This window comes from Lolium perenne, chromosome 4, assembly GCF_019359855.2.
Source record: "Lolium perenne isolate Kyuss_39 chromosome 4, Kyuss_2.0, whole genome shotgun sequence".
In the NCBI taxonomy this organism is placed as follows: domain Eukaryota; kingdom Viridiplantae; phylum Streptophyta; class Magnoliopsida; order Poales; family Poaceae; genus Lolium; species Lolium perenne.
The window spans coordinates 44,626,522-44,650,422 of NC_067247.2; the positions used below are offsets into that span (position 1 = coordinate 44,626,522).

General features: G+C 49.0%; 1 protein-coding gene across 7 annotated transcripts; it reads right to left on the reverse strand.

Moving 5' to 3' along the window:
* Nucleotides 1–13,663: 13,663 nt before the first annotated feature.
* LOC127292340 (LEAF RUST 10 DISEASE-RESISTANCE LOCUS RECEPTOR-LIKE PROTEIN KINASE-like 1.5) lies at nt 13,664–17,209 on the reverse strand. 7 transcript variants are annotated; one of them, XM_051321714.2, is made up of 4 exons: nt 15,601–17,209; nt 15,002–15,152; nt 14,712–14,803; nt 13,664–14,444 (listed from the first exon to the last, which is right to left on the reverse strand). In XM_051321714.2, the coding sequence occupies exon 1, from the start codon at nt 17,116–17,118 to the stop codon at nt 15,760–15,762; it is 1,359 nt and encodes a 452-aa protein (XP_051177674.1). In that variant the 5' UTR covers nt 17,119–17,209; the 3' UTR covers nt 13,664–14,444; nt 14,712–14,803; nt 15,002–15,152; nt 15,601–15,759. The 7 variants fall into 7 exon arrangements, with proteins under 7 accessions (XP_051177674.1, XP_051177669.1, XP_071674683.1 ...); XM_051321709.2 differs by having other exon boundaries at nt 13,664–14,447; XM_071818582.1 differs by lacking the exon at nt 14,712–14,803.
* Between the last annotated feature and the right edge of the window lie 6,692 nt (nt 17,210–23,901).

The following is a 23,901-nucleotide window of genomic DNA, read 5'->3' on the forward strand; positions in this document are numbered from 1 at the left end:
TATTACCCGTGATGTGTTTGGTGTCCATTTTCGAATGATTCAATTGACTCGAGATAGCACGGATGATACATGAAATTTGGAGAGAGTCAGTCATACTCCCGCATGCATACATGAAATTTGGAGTGACTAAGTCATACTCCTTCATACAGAAATTTGGAGTGACTAAGTCATACTCCTGCATACATGAAATTTGGAGTGATTTAGTCATACTCCTGCCTAGGCGTATAATATGCATACTCGTAGTCTTCATAGCCGCCGCCGTTGTACTGGTAGTCGTCGCCTTCTAAGTTGCCGGCGTCGTCGTCGCTGCTGTCGTCGCTGTCGTCGGGCGGCGCTCGTGGCTCGAATCGAGGGTAGCGCAGCGGGGGATATCGCCGGCCGTGATGTAGTCCATGACGCTCTGCAGTCCGGCCGTACCACCATAGCCGACGGCCGGCCTCGTGGAAGTTTCCGGGAGGCGGAACCGTCCTCCTCATACTCGGCGAGCGCCCTCTCACGCCGATTGATGAAGAAGGCGTCCCAAGTATGCTGGTTATCGGGATGCCAACGGGATTCATCCGCTGCTCCGGCGTGAGGTCGAGGTAGTAGTGGTTCGTGATGGCCGCCCGGCGCGCAGCACTCGAGGGACGGGAGGGACCGGCACGCCGCCGGCGCTTAGGCTCCGGCCGGCGAGGGACGCGGTAGCCCGGAGGGCAAGGGTAGTTCGAGGCGCAAAGCTCCTCCACCTGCTGGTAGGTTAGAGTGGGTGCGGTGGAAGCCATGAGAGAGTGATGAGAGATTGTAGAGATGTGATGCTGGCCAAGGCGGGCTACCTATATGTAGTGACAAATGGCGGGAAAAATGGGAGCGGGAAGACAGGAGGCGGGAAGAAAGAGGCGGGGAGAAAGTGGCGGGAAGAAATTGGCGGGAAAAAATTGGCGGGAAGAAAGAGGCCGGAAGAAATTGGCGGGAAACAATTGGCGGGAAGAAAGAGGCGGGAAGACAGGGAAGAAATGGCGGGAAGACGAGGAGGGAAGAGGGGGTCGGCGGAAAGAGGCGGGAAGAGGGGGCCAACGAACTTTTGAATTGAATTAGTTTTATTTTTATGAATTTTTGATAATTTGTATTTTTAAAATTTTGAATTGAATTAGTTTTATTTTTCTGAATTTTTTGATATATTATTTGTATTTTTAAGATTTTGAATTGAATTAGTTTTATTTTTATGAATTTTTTGATATATTATTTGTAATTTTAAGATTTTGAATTGAATTAGTTTTATTTTTATGAATTTTTTGATATATTATATGTATTTTAAACATTTTGAATTGAATTAGTTTTATTTTTCTTAGTTTTTTGATATATTATTTGTATTTTTAACATATTGAAATGAATTAGTTTTATTTGAATTAGTTTTATTTTTCTGAAATTTTTTGATATATTATTTGTATTTTTAAGATTTTGAATTGCATTAGTTTTTTTTTCTGATTTTTTTGATATATTATTTGTATTTTTAAAATTTTGAATTGAATTAGTTTTATTTTTCTGATTTTTTTGATATATTATATGTATTATATGATTTTCAAAAAAGAAAAGTATTTTCAAAAAAGAGCTTTAGTCGGCCAACCGCGACTAAAGGTCCTTGCGCGCGGGAAAATAAAAACCGGGCGAAAATACCTTTAGTCGCGGTTGGGGTCACCAACCGCGACTAAATACCCCTTTAGTCGCGGTTGGCGACCCCAACCGCGACTAAAGGGGTCCCTATATATTCCGCAGCGCGAACCGCCGCGCCACGCTTTCTTCTTCCTCCGCCCGAACTGCTGATCTGAGACGCCGTCGCCGTCGTCATCGTCTCCGCGCCGCCCTCGTCGTCTCCACGCCGTCGCCGCGTCATCGTCTCGCGCCGTCGCCGCCATCGCCGGCTCCTCCATCTTCTCTTCTCGCCACGCCCGTAAGGATCCAATCCAAAACGTACCGCCGCCGCCCGTGCCGCGCCGTGTCGCCGCAGCCGCCGCGCCACCGAGAGGAAGGCGGCGCCGCACGAGAGGAAGGGCGGCGCCGCACGAGAGGAAGGGGGCGGCGCCGCGAGAAATGGTCCGGCGCGCCGCCGGCCGAGAGGCGCGCGCCGGCCCGATCTGAGCGCCGCGCGCGCGGCGCACCCCCGACCAATTTTTTTTTCTTTTTTTTTTTAGTTTTAGTTCTTGTTAATTTCGAAATTAAAATTAACTAAAATTTGACTTAAAAAAAACTAAAAATTGAGACTTAAAAAACTAAAAGAAGACTTAAAATTTGAGACTTAAAATTTGAGACTTAAAAATTTGAGACTTAAAATTTGAGACTTAAAATTTGAGACTTAAAATTAACTAAATTGAGACTTAAAAAAACTAAAAATTGAGACTTAAAATTTGAGACTTAAAATTTGAGACTTAAAAATTTGAGACTTAAAATTTGAGACTTAAAATTTGAGACTTAAAATTAACTAAATTGAGACTTAAAAAAACTAAAAGAATAACTACAATTTGACTTAAAAAACAAATAATTGAGACTTAAAATTTTGTGTCAAAAAGAACTACAATTTACTTAAAAAAATTGTGTAAAAAAAGAACTAAAATTTGACTTAAAAAAACTAACGCGCGCGCCGTCGTCCTTCCCCACCGGCGCCGGCGCCGCCTCGCGCACGCCACACAGACAGGGGGAGAGGGAGGCCGGCGGCCGGCCGGGGGCACGCGCCACACACGCGCACATGCAATAGCTAGGGCGGCGCCCGCCGGCGCACCCCGGCCCCTCAATCTCTCCCGGCGCACACACGCGCTCTTCTCGCGACACCCTCTCCCACCCCTTCTAGCTCGCCGGCCCCCTCCTTTTGGCACCGCCCTTTCGCCACCGCCACCGCCCCCCTTCTTCACTTAATTAATTTGTTTTTACTACATGTTTTCAGGACTGACATATGGCGGACGATAGAGCTGACCCGATTCTGGACAACTATGATCCGGACGCTGAAGACCATATGTTCGGCATCATAAAAGGCGATATTCCATATGTGCCGACCGGAGAAGAAGAAGATGATATCTCTTCTTATCTGAACCTTGAGTGTGAAGATGAAGGGCGCCGTCAGCAAGCAGATGATGCCGAAGAAACGTCGATAAACGACGATCTTCAATTGGAAGTAGCAACCACCTCCGGCGCCGAGGTATATATATATACATATTGAGCGTCTGGTGATACAACTAACTGATTTGAATAAATGTGTGTGTACTAACGCGCGCGACTCTCTTTCTTATTTTAGCCCTCGGCCGGATCGTCGAAAAAATCGAGTACGTCGTCAAAGCGTGGCGCAACCAAGATGATGAAAGCAGGAGAAACATGCACCATCGATGTTGTCGACGAAGAAACCGGCAGGCCGCTGGAGCCCAGCAAGAACGCCACCAAGTTTGTCGGCCAATGCGGAGCCGTTGTTAGAGACAACGTCTCGATCACCCGCCAGAGTGGAATGAGCCAAAGAAGGCACGTGTTGGTTTCACTTTTGTCGATAAGAGAGAAAAAAGATTGCTTCAACAAGCTTATGGAACATTTCGTTCTACCTCCGAATACCGCAAATACGATGAGGAGGGTAACAAGATTGCGGAAAACAAGAAGAGGCGCAAGCTAGTCAAACAGTTCGCTCTTTCTAGGATGGCCAACGCATTCCGGAAATACAAGCAAAATCTAGCCCATGACTTTGTCAACCAGGGCAAGACTCCGGATTTCAAAGGACAATATGAGAAACTGCAACATGAATGGCCAGAATTTGTGAAGCAAAAGAAATCGGAGCAGTTCCTTGAACTATCGAAAAAAAATAAGGAAAATGCGGCCAAGAAGGAGTACAATCATAAAATGGGGCCAGGAGGGTATCGCTTTTGGCAGCCTAAGTGGGAGAAGATGGAGAACGAGCTGAGGGCGCGAGGAATCCGTCCAGTGTACGGAGGATGGGACCCAAGGGCCAAAAGCTGGTGGTACGGGCATGGGGGATCGCTGAACCCGGAGACAGGGAGTGTGTTTATCGGGGCAAAATAATTACACCCACCCAAAAGCTTATTGAGGCAATGAGGGAGGCTCAAGAGGGAGGATCAGGTTCAACGGAGAGAACGACGCCACGACAAAAGCCCTCGGGAATCCCGAACACGGAGGACGTATACGAGGCATGGGGCCCATTCCGTGGAAAATAGGGTTCCCCGTAACGATGACCCGTACGGTTACGAAGCCGTAAGAGAAAGATGGATCGGGATGCGAGATGTTGTGGCGAAGTTGGTAACGGAAATGGATGTGATGAAGAAAACCGTGAGTATACTAGTCGCCGAAAGAGATGCAGCTCGGGCGCAAGCATGTCGAAGATCATCCAATGGATCTCGGAAGCCAGCAGCGGAGAAGAAGCAGCGTGGCTTCCACGGAGGCCTCACCGGCTGGTGCACCGACGATCGAAATTACTGCACCGGAGCCTCTGGTGGTCGAAATTACTGCACCGGAGCCTCCTCGCTACCCCGTGGACGATATAAAGGAGATGAAAGCATGTCATCTGTATTATCCTATCGGGAACATGTCCATGAAGGTAGCCATCGGCAGTGCTTTGCCACCTGGAGCACTCCACCACAACAACCCCATTCAAGATGGCTATGCTCGTGTGACGGTGGAGGAGATAGTCCAAGGGTTTGAGGACCTGGACATTGACATTGCTACACCTGAAGGGGTGAAAAGACTTGGAGATGTCAAGCGCCGAGTTCATTCTATGGCGAAGAAGTTTATCAAGTTTCCTGGCGAGGCGCCAACATGTCCACCCCCCTACGGTGGTGGTGGTGGCGGTGGCGGTGGCGGTGGCGGTGACGGTGGCGGTGGTGGCGGTGGTGGTGGTGCTTCACCTAATACACCTCCTTCACGTCAGCCGACGCCGCCCCCCAGTCCTCGTCCGGCGGGTAAGCAGACGCCGCCCCCCAGTCCTCGTCCGGCGGGTGATCAGCAGACACCGCCCCCCAATCCACCTCCGGCGAAGAAGCAGAAGCAGTCCTGGGTTATTAACCCGGACCCTTATGTACCTAAGAAAACAAAGATACCAGAGCCATCACTGAAGCCTCTCATCCCGAGGCCTTGGGAACTTAGTGTCGAGGAAAATGCAGCGGCCGTGGCTGCTCAGCATGAGAAATGGAAGGAGGAGTGCAAGAAGAAAAGAGAGGGCGAGCCCAAGCCGATATATTCGACAAGCAAAAGCAGTGGGCTAAGTCATTTTTGAACACACCGTCCCAAGCCGCGAAGAATCTGCCTGACGACTATTTACGTGAACTTCGTAGGCAAGCACTCGCGTTCAAGAGGAACCAAGAGTTGGCGGAGAAGAAAGCCTTGGAGGACGAGGCCGAGTCAAAATTAGAAAAGGGGAAAGAAGTTGCCCAGCTCGGGGAACAAAGTAAACAATCGATCGCCCCGCTCATAGTGCAAGCCGCCGATCCGGATGCCCCGATATCATAGCAGCTGCGCAAGACATGGATTGACCGTAACGAGTGCCGAGAACAAGCGGCCGAGTTAGGTATCACTCTTCGTGCACTCGCTAGGCCTTGATGAGGCGCCAATGAAGGACGTAGTATTTACATATGTGAAGAATGGCCCTCTCGTCGAGCCTGCGCAGAAGAGGATCTACCTCGACAAATGAAAGGTCTGCTAAATTGGTACAAGGGTTACATAAAACATAAAAACGCCAAAGAGTATATCTATGCGGAAGTTAGATATGAGCATCACTTCAAACATTACTGGGTACAAATTCATCTGAGTGAATTGTTCCAGCTGTTCAATCTGCGCGACCTCGACAAATCTATCATCAGTTGCTACGTTCTGTAAGTGATTTATTAATTTCTACCCCATCTCGTTCATTGCCTGCACTGTCCTAACTATCTTGTTGTGTACGCTATTATGCAGAATGAAGAAGCGGGAAATGCGAATAAGGAACATCCATGATGTTGGGTTCATTGACCCACACATCGTTAATTCACATGTGTTAGAACACCACCCCGCCGACGTGGAGGATGACTGTGGCGGTTTATTAGAAAACAGCAACGAGAAAAGTGATATTCTATTTCCTTACCATTTTGGGTGAGTGTTTCTGTCTCGAGCACATTCTCTTTTGTTTACTCCATGCATGGTATGTGGCTAATCGATGAGTTATGCATGATCGTGCATGTATCGTGTCCGCAGGTTCCACCGGATTCTTATGGTAATTAAAGTTCAGACCTCCTCGGTTCTCGTCCACGACTCTCTGAATATGGATCCGGCGCTTTGGGGCGACATGAGAAAAATGATGCAAAAGTAATTATTTTCATTCATTTGCGCTCTATATCGATCGGCCTATTTCGTTCATCATTTCCTAATATCAAGTAATTAATTAATAACTCTCTTGTTTATTTAATTTTCTTTGCCTCGTAGGGTTTGGAGACGGTTCGTAGATACCAAGGTCGGTGAATTCAAAAAAGAGCTACATTTTAAAATGGCAGTGCGGACGATTGGGGATATTCAGCCACCGGGGACCAATCTATGTGGATACTATGTTTGTGAGAGGATCCGGAGATACCGCAATGAGCGGGACCAGACGTGTGAGAACAACATCCTGAGGAATAACCTCCGGAAGACGCTTAGTCCGTAAGCTCGCTTCCGAGCCACTTCAAGAGGAACTAGCTGGATGGTTGGCGAGGGAAGTCATCGATCCTAGAGGAGAACACTATTACGATGACGTAGAACTTTATATGCACCAGAATTTGTAACTAACTTGTTCAAAATTGTATATGGTCATCCGATATTGAATATATATTGTATATGGTCATCCGATATTGAATATATATTGTATATTCCTCTTGAATTCTTTTTGGTTCTAATTTCAAATTTGTTTGAAATTGTACATTCATATGCATGTATGTATACAGTACCGTAGAATATGTGAAACTCCTTCAAAATTAAAACCCAAAAGAAATAAAACAATACAAATTAAAAAGAAACCAGATTTAGGGGGAGGGGGGCTAAAACCCTAAACCCTGCGGAGGCCTTTAGTCGCGGTTGGCCAGAAGAACCGCGACTAAAGGTCCTCCGCTCGGCGCCGCCTGCGGCCCACGTGGACGGGCCTTTAGTCGCGGTTCGTAAGGAACCGCGACTAAAGGGGGGGGCCTTTAGTCGCGCTGCTTTGGTCGCGGTTGCGCCACCGCGACTAATGGCAGTTGCCAACCGCGACCAAAGCCCTTTTTTCCACCAGTGTTAGTTTAGCATCAGTATAGTTTCAATGATAAACATCCTTGAGTTACCTAAAGAATCATATGTATATCTTAATATCACTCCATAGATCCCCAAATTATGTTATGCAATACTTCATCAAAATATTATTTGGAGCTTTGTGCTAACTAGAGTGATAAAAAACAATTACAATATTTAAATATGAGAAACTTTAACTCTATCTTGTGGTGGGCTCATTAAGTTTCAAGTACATAGTTAGTTTGCATAGATAAATAAAAATCAACCATGATGGGTTATATTGAGTACAACGTCCTAAATCAAAGATAAACTTTGGACAAAAAATAAATAAAAATAGAAAAAATGATGAAAATGGTGATGTCAATCCCTAATATCATGTCAAGTTCCGATAAAACATTGGTTTATAGTAGTTTATAGTAAAATAGATCATTTACATATGTAGATACAGATTTGATTTACCGATTATTTTTGTAAAATCTAACAGATATGCTTCACAGAATATAATATGATTTTTATCATTTTAGATAAGGATAATGATATGTGACAAAAAAATTATTGCTAATTGTGCGATGTTTGTTGCTATCAGATTACCAATAAGGATAATTTACCGTGAAGATAGTGAAGAGGACAACAAAACAAGACAACGATTTAAATTTTTTAGCTCAGAAACAAAAGATAACTCACTTTTTCACTTTATATTGGTTATTTAAGTGCGAAATATTTTATCTACTAAAAATGTTTGAATATTTTTTACTTCTACAATTGAAATTTGGAGAGAAAAGCCAACGAAAAGAATCAAATAATGTTTTGTTTTGCAAACAAGCGACACCATCGAATTTGCTTGAAGGTTCATATGGATCTATGAGTTACACATGAGTTACAACTAGATTATAACGGTGGCGTCATATGACTGAAATTTAGTTATGTCTGGATCGTCTAAGATCTCTTTGCTATCAACCTGTGTGTATGTCATCGATTGTGGCCCGATCGTTGGCCATCATCTGCTATCTCCACTCGATCAGTGGATCAATCTCGCTACAAGTGTGGCAGGACGCTATGGTAGCTCCCTTGCCATACGTCTGCGGCACTGGATTAGTAATCCAGTAGGTATGACATGGCATTGGATTAATGCAATCAATCTTGGGAAACTACATATCCTTCCACAAAACCCTCCATGGCGCATAGAAGAGAACATTACTGTCCGGAGCTGCCTAAGTGCACATTCCAAATCACTATCCTTCTAAGGATGATCCAGAAATAACTAGCCATATACCAAATCTGTAATCACGAGACAGGACTCCACACACTCCCGAGCAACAATTCACTCTGATGAAATATTTCAGCGTTGACTCAGGTTCAGAATAAAATTGTTGGGAAGCAAGCCACAAGAAAATGTGAACATGAGGAGGCAGCGAGGCACACACGTGCTTCAAAAACCTCAGGGTAGTGGAAGGGGAGATCACTGGGAAATTAACATGAGCACGGAACGACTGAACTAGTGAGTATTTTCCTGAGGATGTCAACTATCGGTCCCCATTATCAGAGAAAAGTACTCAACAGTCAGAAGAGCATTTTTTTACCCAAGGCGGAAGAGCATTGCTGATACTACTACTTCATCAGCTAACACAACCAACATCCTTCTACAGTTGATCTCATGTATCTCTAACCTGTCCATGCACATTTGATTGTGACAAGTCCCGCGAAAAAAAGGAGTGGATCTGTTCTTCTTGCGCATCATCTGTATAAGAGCATCTCCACTCGTCTCCCCGACGAGGCCCCCAGGACCGCGTTTTGTCATCCGGACGGCGAAATTCGGCCCAGTCGCGCCCCCGGTTCCTCGATTTCGTCCGGATTTGGGTCTAAATTCATCCGGCGATTCCACGCCATCCCCGGTCCCCCGGGGAGCGCTCGGGGAGTCCGGACGAAACGAAAGCGCGGGAAACGCCGAGGAAACTTCCCGCGCGTCTGGTGGCCCCAACTTGTCGGCGAGAGACACCGATCGTCGTCCTCATCGCATCATCTTCCGCGTGCTGTAAAAGGCTACCGCCGGTTAGCATTCGCCGGCCGCGTAGCTTCCACGCGGCGAGTTAATGTCATCGCCTCGGTTTCACGCGCGCCTACCACTACTTATCGCCGAACTACCGCGTCTGCCCCGCATTCACCTCACTCGCCTACCCCCAAATCTTCCCCGAACTCGAACGAACCAGCAATGGCGAACGACGGTGCGGCCAACAACGGCTTCGGCCGCCGCTCTCTCCACCAATGGGAGGGACGGCTCCTCCACGCGGCGGGCTACCCGGCGCCGCCGGACTTCCGCGCGCCGGGAGGATGGAGGCTTAGCGCGGGCGGTGTGCCGATCCCGCCGCCACCGATGGGTCGGGCCGCGCTCGAGGCGGAGATCGACGCGGTGCTCGTCACTCTCAATGACGAGCAGCGCGCGGATCCACGCTTCTACCCCGACAACTACGAAGCGTGGACCGAGTTCTTCCGGCGCAGGTACGAGCGCGAACTCACCGCGTATGACGGCCCTCCTCCTCCTCCGGCAAGGAACAACGCCGCCGGCCGCCGCCGGTGGTGGAGCGCGCCTGACCGCACCCTCTCGAATGTGCTCGCGCACATCGAGGGCGGGAATTTCCCCCCCCTGCAAATGCCGCCACCGGAGGCGGCGACTCTATCGCGCCGGCGCGGTACCTCCTGGCTGCCGAGGAGGCTGGCGTCGTCCTCCTCCTCCTCTGGGTCAAGGTCAGCGTCCAGGTCCGGCGGGTCGATGTCGGTCTTCGTTAAAAAGGAGCCGGCGTTGATGGGATTCGCAGCATAGAAAACAAAAAATTTCCTACCGCGAGAACGCAATCCAAGCCAAGATGCAATCTAGAAGATGCTAGCAACGAGGGGATGAACGAGACTAACCCTTGAAGATTTCCAAAGCCTACGAGATTAGATCTCGTTGTTGCAGAAGATGATCACTTGCCGCTTTCAAAAGCGCGTAGAAGATCTTGACGGTGCCACAATCGGGCAGCACCCCCGTACTCGGTCACACGTTCGGTGTTGATGACGACGTCCTTTTCCCCGTTCCAGCGGGCAGCGGAAGTAGTAGATCCTCCTCGGAATCCCGGCAGCATGACGGCGTGGTGGCGGTGGTGGTGGAGATCTCCGGCAGGGCTTCGCCTATGTGCTGCGGGAGAGATATGTGGAGGAGGGGCGCTAGGGTTTGGGAGAGGGGGGCTTGGGCGCCGGCCCTCAAAGGGGTGCGGCCAAGGTGGAGTCTAGAGTGGCCGGCCACCCTCCCCTTGTCCCTCATTATATAGGTGGAAGCCCCAAAAGTTGTAGTCCAAGTCTTCGAATAAGACCCCAACACCAAAACTTCCCAAAGGTGGGAAACCTACTCAAGGGGGGAGTCCTACTCAAGGTGGGACTCCCACCTTTCCTTGAGGTGGGGTTGGCCGGCCACCAAGGTGGAGCCCACCTGGGACTCCTCCCCCTTAGGGTTTGGCCGGCCATGCTAGTGGAGTCCCTTCGGGACTCCGCCTTCCATAGTGATTTCTTCCGGACTTTTCTAGAACCTTCTAGAACCTTCCATAAATGCACCGGATCATTTTCAAACTTGTAAAATGACTTCCTATATATGAATCTTATTCTCCGGACCATTCCGGAACTCCTCGTGATGTCCTGGATCCCATCCGAGACTCCGAACAAAACTTCGAACTCCATTCCATAATCCATATCTACTTAAACGACATCAAACCTTAAGTGTGTCACCCTACGGTTCGTGAACTATGCAGACATGGTTAAGACTTTGCTCCGATCAATAACCAATAGCGGGATCTGGAGATCCATAATGGCTCCCACATATTCAACGATGACTTTAGTGATCGAATGAACCATTTACATACGATACCGATTCCCTTTGTCACGCGATATTTTACTTGTCCGAGGTTTGATCATCGGTATCTCTATACCTCGTTCAACCTCGTCTCCTGACAAGTACTCTTTACTCGTACCGTGATATGTCATCTCTTATGAACCATTCATATGCTTGCAAGCTAATTAGACGACATTCCACCGAGAGGGCCCAGAGTATATCTATCCGTCATCGGGATGGACAAATCCCACTGTTGATCCATATGCCTCAACTCATACTTTCCGGATACTTAATCCCACCTTTATAACCACCCATTTACGCAGTGGCGTTTGATGTAATCAAAGTACCCTTCCGGTATAAGTGATTTACATGATCTCATGGTCGAAAGGACTAGGTAACTATGTATCGAAAGCTTATAGCAAATAACTTAATGACGTGATCTTATGCTACGCTTAATTGGGTGTGTCCATTACATCATTCACATAATGACATAACCTTGTTATTAATAATATCCAATGTTCATGATCATGAAACTATGATCATCTATTAATCAACAAGCTAGTTATACAACAGGCTTACTAGGGACTCCTTGTTGTTCACATAACACATATGTATCAATGTTTCGGTTAATACAATTATAGCATGGTATGTAAACATTATCATAAACACAAAGATATATTATAATAACCATTTTATTATTGCCTCTTGGGCATATCTCCAGCAGGCGTCTCCGTCGACACCGGCGCGCGTCAAGAAGGAGCCGGCGTCTCCACCGCCGACCAGAGGGCGCAACAACTGCGCCCTCGTCATCCGCGACCAACCCTCCTCGCCGCAGCGCGGGTGTAAGAGGAAGTCGGCGAAGAAGGAGGCCGCCGCGGCCGCCGCCAACCAGCTCGCCGAGGAGGAGGCGAAGCGCGCGGAGGACGCCGCGGTGGCGGAGGCGATCGCCAGGTCGCTGAAGGACCTGGTGCCCGCCGACAATAGCCTCCCCATCGACGCCGCACTGGAGTGGTCCAGGCGCGCGACGGGGAGGCGCGAGGAGGCGGAGCAGCGGCGGATCTTTGGATCTTGCCGCCGCGCGTCAACTCGCAGCCCGCGCCGCCGCACCGTCCTCCGCGCGGAACGCCGCGCCCAGGGAGGTGATCAAACTCGAGGAGAGCAGCGACGACGACATCTACCGGCCATCGCCGCCACGCGCCGGCGACGCTGGCCAGGGTACGAGTCGCTGGTACGAGGCGCCGCCGCCCCAGGACGACGCCGGCTCGAGCGACGACGATGACGGCGGCGACTACACGTCCTTCTACCGCCATTTCGGCATGTAGGAGGACGCTTAGTTTAAGTCAGTCGCCGAATTCAAATATATGTACGAATTCGGCCTAATTATGTACGAACTCGCCTCTATATGTTAAATATCATTAAATTTCGCTTATGTTTGAACGAACTCGCCAATTTTGTCTGAATTCGCCTTATCATCCTAGGATCGCGGCTGGGAAGCTGACCCTCCCCACGCCATTTTTTCGTCCAATCCGGACGAAATTAACCCCGGATTTCGGCGTGGGGAGGCCAAACGAGTGGGGATGCTCTAATGAGTTACCCGGTCATCCACCCTGAGGCACTTGTTTCCAACAAATGCAAGGATAATGCCAATCATTTAGCCCAGAGCTTGGCACTGGAACAACATCCATCAACAACGTGAGGTCATGCTAGGGCAGTTCTGATCTGGGTGTACAATGCCACGGCGCCACCTCGTCGAAGAACCAGCGCCGACACCTCTCCCACAATCTGTAGCTCGTCCCAGGAGCGGGCACAGCACTCCCCGTGTCTCCACGGAAGCACATTCTGGGCGTGTTTGCACTGACTGAAGCTTACAGCAGCGAAGACCGACACACCCGAGTCCACACGCAGCAGCATCAGGTGTCTTCCACAGCATCAGATCCCCTTTTAGCAACCTTGAGCTGTTCCATCCTTCCCAGTTCAGCTCCTACAAGGAGATTCGGAGTACTTAGCTCCTGCAGCTTCCTGCCCAACACTGCAGCTGCATATCCTTGACAAGAGCTCCCATGGCGCATAGAAGAGAACACTACTCCACAGCCTGATCTGCATCTGTATCAGAGCAGCCTATGCACATTTCATTTCAAGTCGCTGAAACTAGCAAAATGTTCAAGCTTGTAATCAGGAGACAAAACTCCACACACTCTGAGCAACAACAATGCGCTCCACAACACAGGTTGGTGTAGACTTGGGTTCAGAACAAAAAAAAAAAAAAACATGCAGGTCTTACCAGAATAATACCGTTGGAAAGCAACCACGAGAAAATGTGAACATGATGATGCACTAATGCACACACACAAAAGTGACACAAGCTCAACAAAGCACAGGGGTACAAAGAGGGGAAATCCCTGGAAAATTAACATGAGCAGAGAACAAATATACTCCTTGCAATCATAAAAAAACAATTTACTCCTTGCAATCTGACAAGGACCTAGTGGTGGTTGTTATATGAAGAGCAGTGATGCAGAAAGAAGCTCCACAAAGCAGAAGGGTATGAAAGGGGTAATCCCTGGAAAATTAGCATGATCAGAGAACGATTGTACTTATTTTCCTGAGCAAGTCAACTATCGGATAGGATAGTCACCATTATCAGAAAATAAAAGTTACTACTACTTGCAATCTGACAAGGACCTACTGAGATGTTCTATACCATCGGTTCCTTGGGTAACAACTTACAGGTATTCATTTTGGCAAGAGCAGAGTTACGAGTCCTGTTCCATGATCACAAGTTGCAGCCAAACACAAGGAAGGAAGAGCTTAAAAAAACTAGGGCAGAAGAGCATTGATCGTACTACTACTTCATCAGCTCATAGAACAAACATCCTTCCACAATTGAGCTCATGTATCTATAAACTGTCCATGCACCTTTGATCAAGTCACTCTTGCGAAAAACTAGTGGATATGTTCTATAAGGTCATCCACCCTGAGGCACTTGTATATTCGACAAATGCGAGGATAGTGCCAATCCTTTAGCCAGGAGGTTGGCATTGAACCACATCCACATCGTGCCGGCGGCGGGATTAGCACCGCCCGTGTCTCCACGGAAGCACATTCAGGGTGAATTTGCACTGAAGCACCAATCACGTAAATTACAGCACCGAAGACCGACACACCTGAATCAGCGCGCAGCAGCATCAGGTGTCTTCCGCGATCAGTTCAGCTCCTACAAGGTGACCTCAAGTACGTAGCTCCTGCAGCTTCCCGTTCAACATTGTGGAATACGATCCACCTCAGGGAAATGCATATCCTTGACAAAAGCTTCTACGGCGCATGAAGAGAAAACTACTCCCCAGCCGAAGATTGCCTACTGCACATTTCAATTCAAGTCAGTCTTTAAGACGATGATCTAGAAACTAGCCACAGAACACACATTCTAAGCAACAATGCTATCGATGAAACAGCTTGTTGTAGACTCAGGTTCAAAGCAAAAAAAATGCAGAAAATAAAAAGGCAAAACGGTTAAATATGAGGACCAGTGATGCACACAGAAGCTCCAGAAAGCATAGGGGTATGAAAAGGGGTAATCCCTGGAAAATTAGCATGAGCAGAGAACGAATGTACTGAATATTACCCTGAGCAAGTCAACTATCAGATAGGATAGTCACCATCATCAGAGAACGAATGTACTGAATATTACCCTGAGCAAGTCCTGCTACTTGCGATCTGACAAAGACCCAATGGATGTTTAATACTATTAGTTCCTCGGATAAACAGCTTACTACAAGAACATAGTTAAGACTCCTTTGCCGTTAAAACAATACTATTTAAGAGCTTTGCTCACACTACTTCATCAGCACACAGAACCAACACTTATCCTTCTACAACTGAGCTCAGTAGTATATCTATAAGCTCTCCACGCACCTTGGATTGCGACATGTCTCGCGAAGAAAGAAGGCTGTGCTCTTCCTGCAGATGTATATACTGTGATCATCCACCATGAGGCACTTGCCTTCGACAAATGCAAGGACGATGCCCATCTTTTTTCAGGTTCAGTGCCCAAAAAATTGCAGCTCTTACCAGAATATTGTTGTTGGAAATCAGCCACGAGAAAAGGCGAATATGAGCGAGGACACAATGATGCACACAGAAGCTCCACATAGCATAGGGGTATGAAAGGGGATAATCCCTGGAAAATTAGCATGAGCAGAGAACGAATGTACTGAATATTTTCCTGAGCGGGTCAACTATTTGATAGGGTAGTCACCATCATCAGAAAATATAAGCTACTACTACTTGCGATCTGACAAAGGCCCAATGGGATGTTTTATACCATCAGTTCCTCGGATAAACAACTTACTAGTCCTCAGTTTGACAAGAACAGAGTTAAGGCTCCTGCTCTGTTAACACAATGCTACCGCCAAACACGAAAGGCAGAGGAGTTTTGCTCATACTACTTCATCAGCTCACAGAACCAACACAGTTACATTTAAGCTCAGTGTATCTACAAGCTGTCTACGCACCTTGGATTGCGACATGTCTCATCCACCATGAGGCACTTGTCTTCGACAAATGCAAGGACGATGCGAATCTTTTTTCAGCCAGGAGGTCGGCATTGGAAGAACCACATCACAGCCATAGATTGTGCAGTGCTATGGCAATTCTGCTCTGCAGAAACCAAGTCAAGAAACCTTCTGGTTAGGCAGTTCAGGAGGAAGCATCTCCTGGATCCTCCTGAGCTCGGCCAGCACCTCCCGTGCGTCGGGCCTGTCGTCCTTGTCCGGCGTGACGCACCGGAACGCTAGCTCAGCGACGGCCTCGACGGTCGGCATGACGGCAGGGCACTCTTCGAGCACGGGCGGGTCGACGACCTCCCTTAGCTCGCCGATCTGGATCTTGGAGACCACCCAGTCGGCGAGCGTGACGTCCCTGCGCTCCCTGCGCACGTCAACGGGGCGCAGCCCGGTGACGAGCTCGAGCACGACGACGCCGAAGCTGTAGACGTCGCTCTTCTCGGTGAGCTGGAAGGAGCGGTGGTAGTCCGGGTCGAGGTACCCGGGCGTGCCCTGCGGCGCGGTGCAGCAGACGACGACCTCCCTGCCGGTGGCCGTGGAGCATGCGTCGGGCGGCGCGAGGAGGCGCGAGAGGCCGAAGTCCCCGAGGCGCGCGCGCATGTCGGCCTCGACGAAGATGTTGGAGGAGGTGACGTCGCGGTGCACGACGCGGGGCTTGACGGCGAAGTGGAGGTACTCGAGCGCGGACGCGATCTGCGCCGCCATGGCGAGGCGGGTCCGCCAGGGGAGCGGCGGGCGCGGGGGGGCGGTGGTGGTGGCGGTGGCGCGGTGGAGGTGGTGGGAGAGGGTGCCGTTGGGCACGAAGTCGTAGACGAGGAGCAGGGCGCGCGGGTCGGCGCAGAAGCCGTGGAGGCGGACGAGGTGCGGGTGGCGGAGCGCGGAGAGGATGAGCACCTCGTTGCAGAAGGACCTGGTGATGGCGGCGGCGGCGGAGGGGAGGGCCGGGCCCGGGGAGGGCGGCACGTGCAGGCGCTTGACGGCGGCGGGGCGGGCGGCGGGCGGGAGGTAGGCGAGGTAGACGGTGCCGAAGCCGCCGTCGCCGAGCTTCCGCGCGGCGTCGAAGCCGGCGGTGGCGGCGCGGAGCTGCTCGTAGGTGAAGGAGGGGCGGCCGTGGTGCAGGCCGTGGCGGCGGAGGAACGCGGCGGCGCGGGAGGACTGGGCGCCGCGGCCGTCCTCCTCCTGGCCGTTGCCGGCGCAGGGGCGGCGGGAGCGGAAGCGGCGGACGGCGATGGCGACGCAGAGGTAGAGCAGGAGCACGATGAGCAGCGACGCGACGGAGACGAGCGCGGTGGTGAGCACGGTGCTGCTGCCGCCGTCACCCCCGGCGGTCCCGGCTTTTAGCGGGTGTGGGCGTGGGTGCGGGGGAGGAGGGGCGGCGTAGTCGCCGAGCTGGGACGCAGCCGGCGGCGGGAGCGCGGCGGCGGCCAGGAGGAGGAGGAGGAGCAGGAGACGGAGACGCGGGGGCATCTGGGCTCCGCCGCCGTTCGCGATCCAGGATGGTTCGATCGAGTCGAGGAGAGAGGGGAAATGGGAAGGTTTGCTTCTGCAGGTTGCAGCTGCCAGCAAGAGTGTGGCACGAGTCGTTATCACGTCAGCACATGGGCAGTGGGGCCAGTGAGAATGCGATTCGGGGGTGGCCTCGTGGGCTCGTGGAGTTTTGTTTTGGAATTGACACGGAACACATCTGCCAATTTCAACGGCTGGGTACACTCGACTCGTGGTGCACGCCCCAATGTGTACCCAAAATCCCAAATGATGTAGCAGGCCAAACGTGTCAAGGAACACAAATGTAGATACTCTCTCTGATCCAAACCAATGATCATAGATTTACACGAAATATTGCCTCCAATCTGGGTTTATTTAACCTGCAACAACTAATTTAGATCAGATATGTATTTTTTTATCGAAGGAGGTTTATATATAGGGCATGCACAAACGGCGACGATTAAAATGGGTCGAAGATAGTGGTGTTTTTTTAAACCAAAAGGCCATATATCAAAGTCACATACATATAGAAAAAATGCATGCGGTTGTAAAAGTCAAAGTAAATGTTGCCTTCCTCCTACACTCATCAGTCATCACTCATGGGCAGATGCGCCTATAGCAAAGCTCTAACTTCGACAAACGTCGGAGCCAAGGGAACATTGTTCGTGTGGTAGTTGGGGAGTTGTCGATTGGAACCATAAAACACCGGTGACGACAATAAAAGAAAAAAAATACTAAGAGGGCTCAACGATGATCCTAGATAAGGGGAGCCCTAACCGTGATAGTTTCACGATGAAGTCAAACCTCGTCGGCGGAGAACTTCGCACACCAAAATACAAACACCGCCCGCGAACACAGAAAGGACAAAACCCTATCTATCACTTCGTAAGGGTAGTGACAAGAAAATCCAACGTCCTCCTCTACGTTGCCCACGAGACCACCGTCGACGGGATATTGAGAAAAATAGGGGAAAGTTATTGTTGTCTATGCAGACCCACCAACAATGTTGCCAAAGAACCAAAACGTCACCCTCATACACCAAACTTAACGCCGCAACGCGTATGGGGGGGATCCCTACCCCCTCCAGGCCTCGCAACGGGGAGCGGTGGAACGCGGTCGCCTCCTTGTCGCGTTTATTTCCATCAAAGAAGCATCACAAAATGTGACTTCCCTCCGTTCGACGAAAGATTAGACAAAGCTAGAATGTCTTTCATAAGATAGAGGGAGTACATACCAAATTTGGAATTGAGCGGTGTGGTATGGATGACCGGCCTACTTAGAATTGGTTATGTCGATGTTGGCCACATATTGCACTACTCTAAGATAAACGTATTTGCTATTCTTTCGTATCTACTCCTTGCTCGTACATCGTGTTCAGACGCTAAACACAGGCCCATTGGATCAGTTTAGTGGACTCAGCCTCTTTCTTGGTGCTCATAGGAGTAGAATATAAGTGTTGTATGTTCATAAAAGCGAATATATGTACGTACTACCTCAGGTCGGATTTAATCGGCGCGCCCTCCCGTTCAGCTCTCACATGGCATGTACTACCTCTCGCGTCAATTAAAACTGTCCGGAGGGAGTATGATGAGCATCTACGTTTATAATGAGATTCGCCAAAAAAGAAAACAAGAGACCATCATACAATTCTGCTTTGTTTTTCTTTCCTTGTGGCATAGGTCCCGCTTTGTGGAAAACAAAGCAAAGCGTTGCTGTAATCGACACTGACACGGACGCCTAACAGAATGGAAAAGCGAAAGCGGCAGAGAGTCAATCCGGCTAAACCAGTGCTCAACCAGGACATACCGTGAACGGGGCCGGCCCGGCCCAGCGGTGGGGGTGGATCGGGACGGGACGGGATGGGGTCCGTTTCCGTCTTCCTCTTCCATGGTGGTCGCTCCCTGTCCTTGTCGCTGCCGCCGCTCTGGTTAATGCGCTCATGCTCGGATGATGCCGACGTAAATCCGTTCGCAACCACGGTTCTGATTCAGAGTTAACTAGCGAGCGACGACTTTGATCACGTGAAAGCGACGATGATATAGTGGAATTTGAGGTGCGTCCGTCGTCGTCGTCGCTATCGCCTCCCCGAGAAGACGCGGTTACGAGAAGTAGGCTGGATCATTAGGCTGTGGGGAGGTGATTGCTGATTAGATTAGGACTGGAGAGATGGCCGTCGCAACAAGCCACCAAGTCGAGTCTCCGTAGGAGTGCTTAATTTGTCTACGTACTAGTATCATGGTAAGGGAAGATCTAGAAGCCGTCCCTGTGTTAGAAAAAAAGAGAGGGAATTGCAGATTCACCATGGTCTATTACATTCGTGCACAAAATATTATTTGGACGGATTTTTCACGATTTTCAACACGTGCAGCTCTAATCTATTATGATTTTTTCCCACGGGATCATCTTCTATTCAACACATTAGCTTGGTTGAGAGCATGTCAATATGCATGAATAAATGTACGAAATAATTAAAAATGTACGAAATAATTAAAAATGAAAATGTCCAAAAAATAATTATTCTCAAAAGTGTTTTTTGGGTGCACTCTAGAATGTTATATACTACATTCAGTATGTACTCCTCCCATTGGCGGCGCTGGGGGTATTCTCCTGTATTCACGTGAATACCAATGAATTGAGCAGATTTTTTATTTTTACGTCTAGTGAACTAGCAACCCTATAGCTGAGAGCCCACAAAGAAGTCCAACTAGAGAATGCTCCTCAGTCGGTCGCGCGGCATCCTCCGTCGGTCGCACGACACAAGGCCACGAACTGGTCGATCCACTCGCACGGTTGGACCACGCGCACACGCAGGTGGGCGGCGGTGGCGGCGAACCGGTGACCAGGGAAAACGGCGGAGCAGCGGCAAGCAGCGAGCGGCATCGGAGCATGCTGCTAACGAGGAAGCCACTCGCCAGGTGCTGCCTTATTCCCCTGATCCTTAAATTTCTATTCTCCTAAGATTCGCATCGCATGCCTGCCTATTTGATTCTCTTTTTTTTCTTTTCAAAATCTAGGAGATTTCTGCCAGGACGCCTGCAGTAGTGTAGTCTGCAGGTCTCTAGCAGATTAGCACAGTAGCACCTACCAAGTAGCAATAGCAGTACCGATGTGCCATTATATTAGTTGTTTGCAAGCTTTGTATATCAGCCTATTTATCTGTAATTGACTGATTTTCTTGTAAACACCTATAGAAGCTTCAAAAGCAAAGAAGACAAATAAAACTATGTTTGTATTGATTCTTCCAGTGCCTGTGTTGAAAGAGTATTATCCTCAATGAACGATATCAAGAATAAGCTAAGGAACAAGATGGGCGATGACTACTTGAACAATTGTTTGGTTTCATTTGTTGAGAGAGAATTCTTCAATCAAGTGAAGGATAAGGATATCATCAATCTCTTCAAACAAGGCAATCACAAGTTATATTGTAATATCATCAATTCTTCACCCAAGAGTCAAAAGGTACTGCCTAAATCCAAATTTATTCCTGTAGTATTGAAAATTATTATGGATTTGTGGTTTTAAGTATTATGTTCTGTTACTTGAACAATTATCATAGTGCTACTGAAAATATAGTCCTACTGAAATTGTGGCCATGTGTCTTACATATAGTGGTTGTTTTTGTTCTCAAATTTCTTTGAGAGATTTTTGTTTGGCAATGAATACACGGTCTCCAATTCCTGGAGCCGCCACTGACTCCTCCTCGAGTTTTGGCGGGACGGACATTTCCCCTCTCTCGGTGACCCTGCCGGAAGAGCTAACCGGCGCTGCCACACAGACGGCCGCGCCTCATCCTTGGAAGGAAGAACATGTGTCTCAATCGTCGAGGAAGAAAAGAGTCATGAACTACACCAAAACCGAAGACACTTTCTAGGTGCGGGCATGGTCACAAGTGTCTATGTATGGCTTGCTGACAATGATCAAACCGCAAAGAGCTATTGGCAATGGATCGAAGATAAATCTTTCAAGCTCATGCCTACAATTGCTACATCGATAACTTGCTCCTATAAAAAAAACCTTTCGGAAACAAAAGCTCGCTCCTATAGAGCTCTACAAAGTCGGATGTGATGGAACCTAGTGGTAGCCGATGAAATGGAGCTATGCAATTATTCTATTTTACACTTTCAGTTTACGGAATCTGCCAAACGGCAGCCGGTGCGAGTGCGACCACCGAAATCGTGTTATTCGCGGCCTGTGAATGATATTTACGGAATCTGCTAGACATGCTCTAATAAGTTAATTACATGACGAAGTAGCGAAAATTACAATAAGTTAGAACAATGCCTAGCGAAAAAAATCCTTTTAAATAGTGTTTTGTCACATGCAACATATGAAATAGAACATGATGAAACCTGCAATTTCCAAGAAAAAAAAAGTAATGGAAGAACGGTGGTCACCGGTCACGGCTCACCGGACAACGACGCCAATCAATAGAATCTTTATGGTGTTCCGTGCCAAAAACAGTTTGACCCCGGACTAGACTAGTTCGTGGCGAAATGGCAACGTTGAGCTGAGCCGAGGCAGGGCTGCTTTTTTTTTTAATTGGTTTTTATTTTTGGGAAAAGAGGTTCTAGCTTTGATGTTGTTTGTCTTCCAAAGTTGCAGCATCAGCAGCAAGCCTGCAACTGTTACATCTCGACGTGCTCTGCATTTTTTCCAGATTTGAGACTCATTACAGAATGCGAAAGGGAAAGCAAAAGAGAAAGAGAAGGGGGGCGCGCGCTTTACGACCACGCGGATTCAGTTATCCGTCTCACTCAGCGAAGCAACGTGCACCTGAGAAGAAGAATATGCAACCGTATATGATAGACCAAATTAATTGGAATTCTCCAAAGCTTTCCAATGTTCTAGGTCTAGATCGAGCAAAGTTCCAAACTAGTAATATGTTTTACACGAGAGGCCACTCTTGGGTAGATTTGGTTCACATTTGAGAAGAAATTCACGAAACCAACCCACATAACCACAATTGAATTAAGTTTTTTTTTAGAAAACCACAACTTCTGAGTAACTTGTTTCATGAAACACAAATCTCACGATTTATTCAGTTTGTGACAACCCTGACCCAGCGCCAAATTCGGCGTGGCATTGGAGGCTCTCTCTGAGTTAATTTTTTCCTCCAGATCATGCCACAATTGAACAGAATCGTTTGGATGTTTTCACTTTTTTCGAACTTTCGACCGGACTTAGTTCAGATTTTTGAAAAACAAACCTAGAAAAATCCATTAATTCAAACCAATTTTTGAGCTCATTTCACCTAACCGAAATGAGTTTTGGTATTTTTGTAACTTACATCCAAAGCTTGTCCTGTATTTAAACTACACGTGTAGAGTAAACTGAGAAATCCCCATCTCATTTTTTTGCATTCGATTTAAAATTTTCGTAGTGTTTGTAACATTCCGCGAAATATCATGTAACTTTGGAAGTTTACAAAAGAAACTTGGAAAAGTACAGTAGCTTAATCCAAGTTCAGTACCGGAATATTTTTTATAAAGTGGAGTTTTCAATTCAATTTGGCCAAAGTAAAGAAGATATTGAAATTTTCAAAATGGTTTCAAGCCGGTTGGATACCAGGAAAATCCCGAGAATAACCAGCCATCTTGAACAGTGGGTTCGGACTCTTTAAAACGTTGTCAAATGAACACAATCGTATCATTTGGGTTATTCCAAACAAAACACCCAAAACTATTGGTTTTCTGTAAATAGTTCTTTGGTTATTTTTAGTGAAACGTTGGCCCCAAAAGATATGGTTTTGTCAAATTTGCTCCAAATTATAGCAGCAACGAATACTGTTTCGTCCTACCCGCTCCCGCGAGCGGCAGAGCGGAACCCTAGCCTCCGCTACCGCAATCCCACCTCTCTCCTCCTCCCCTCCCTCGCTGCCGCCAGAGGGCGTCGTCGGGCAAAGCCCCGGGGGCCCGGCGCTGGCGGGGCCTCCACTCCATCTCGCATGGCGGTGGTGGCGCGGGCCGGCGCGGTCGGCAGGGGCGGCGTCTCTACGCAAGAGGTGACGACGCTCGAATGGCGCGAGGACTGCGTGGCTCCGGCGGGGTGGCAGCGCGGCTGGCTCCTTGCTGGCGCGTCCCGACGTCGGCGCGACCGTAGCCATGGGTGGCGGCGGCGGGCCTAGATCTGGGCCGGCACGCCTAGGTCTGGGCAGGGTTTTGCCCTTGAGGGCAGAGGATTGAGCGGGCTGCGGCTGTTACCGGGGATAGGCCGGGCTGGCGGTGCTCGGGCGTCCTTTGCACTCGATCTTGGTAGGGACCAAGGTGTCTTCTCTGGTATGCTCCGGCTAGAGAGTGTTGGGGATCTGTGGTTGGGAGGGGGTGCTCCAATGGTGCAGTGGCGGTCTTCGCCGTCGCCTTCCTAGTTCTCTCCTGCCACTCCGGACTACCGGGGGACGGTGTGTCTCGGTTTCTGTTCCTGGACTGGTGTGGCACCATTGGGTTTTTTGGCCCGCAGGGACACTTGCGTGCTAGATGGTGTGTTTGTGAAAGCAATGCAAGGCGTCTACCATTGCCGGTGCCGGCAACGTCTATGGATGCCGTTCACCTTCTTGGAGGCGTGGCGAAGACACATATCTTGACGCCGGTTGCCTGCCCTTGGGCATTGTATGCTGCCCTAGTGACTAGTGACGCCTCCGAGCTCCTTCTCGAAACTCCTGTTCGTTGAGGCCATGCGTCAGGTAGTGCCCGACCCCATATAGATGGTCTATCTCCCCTTTGCGCGACCACTCCCGAGCCTAGGGTGGCAACCAGCTTGTGCGTCATG

What these genes read in the sequence shown, in the direction of transcription:
- LOC127292340 (XM_051321711.2), bottom strand. Translation starts at nt 17,118, where the DNA reads ATGCCCCCGCGTCTCCGTCTCCTGCTCCTCCTCCTCCTCCTGGCCGCC.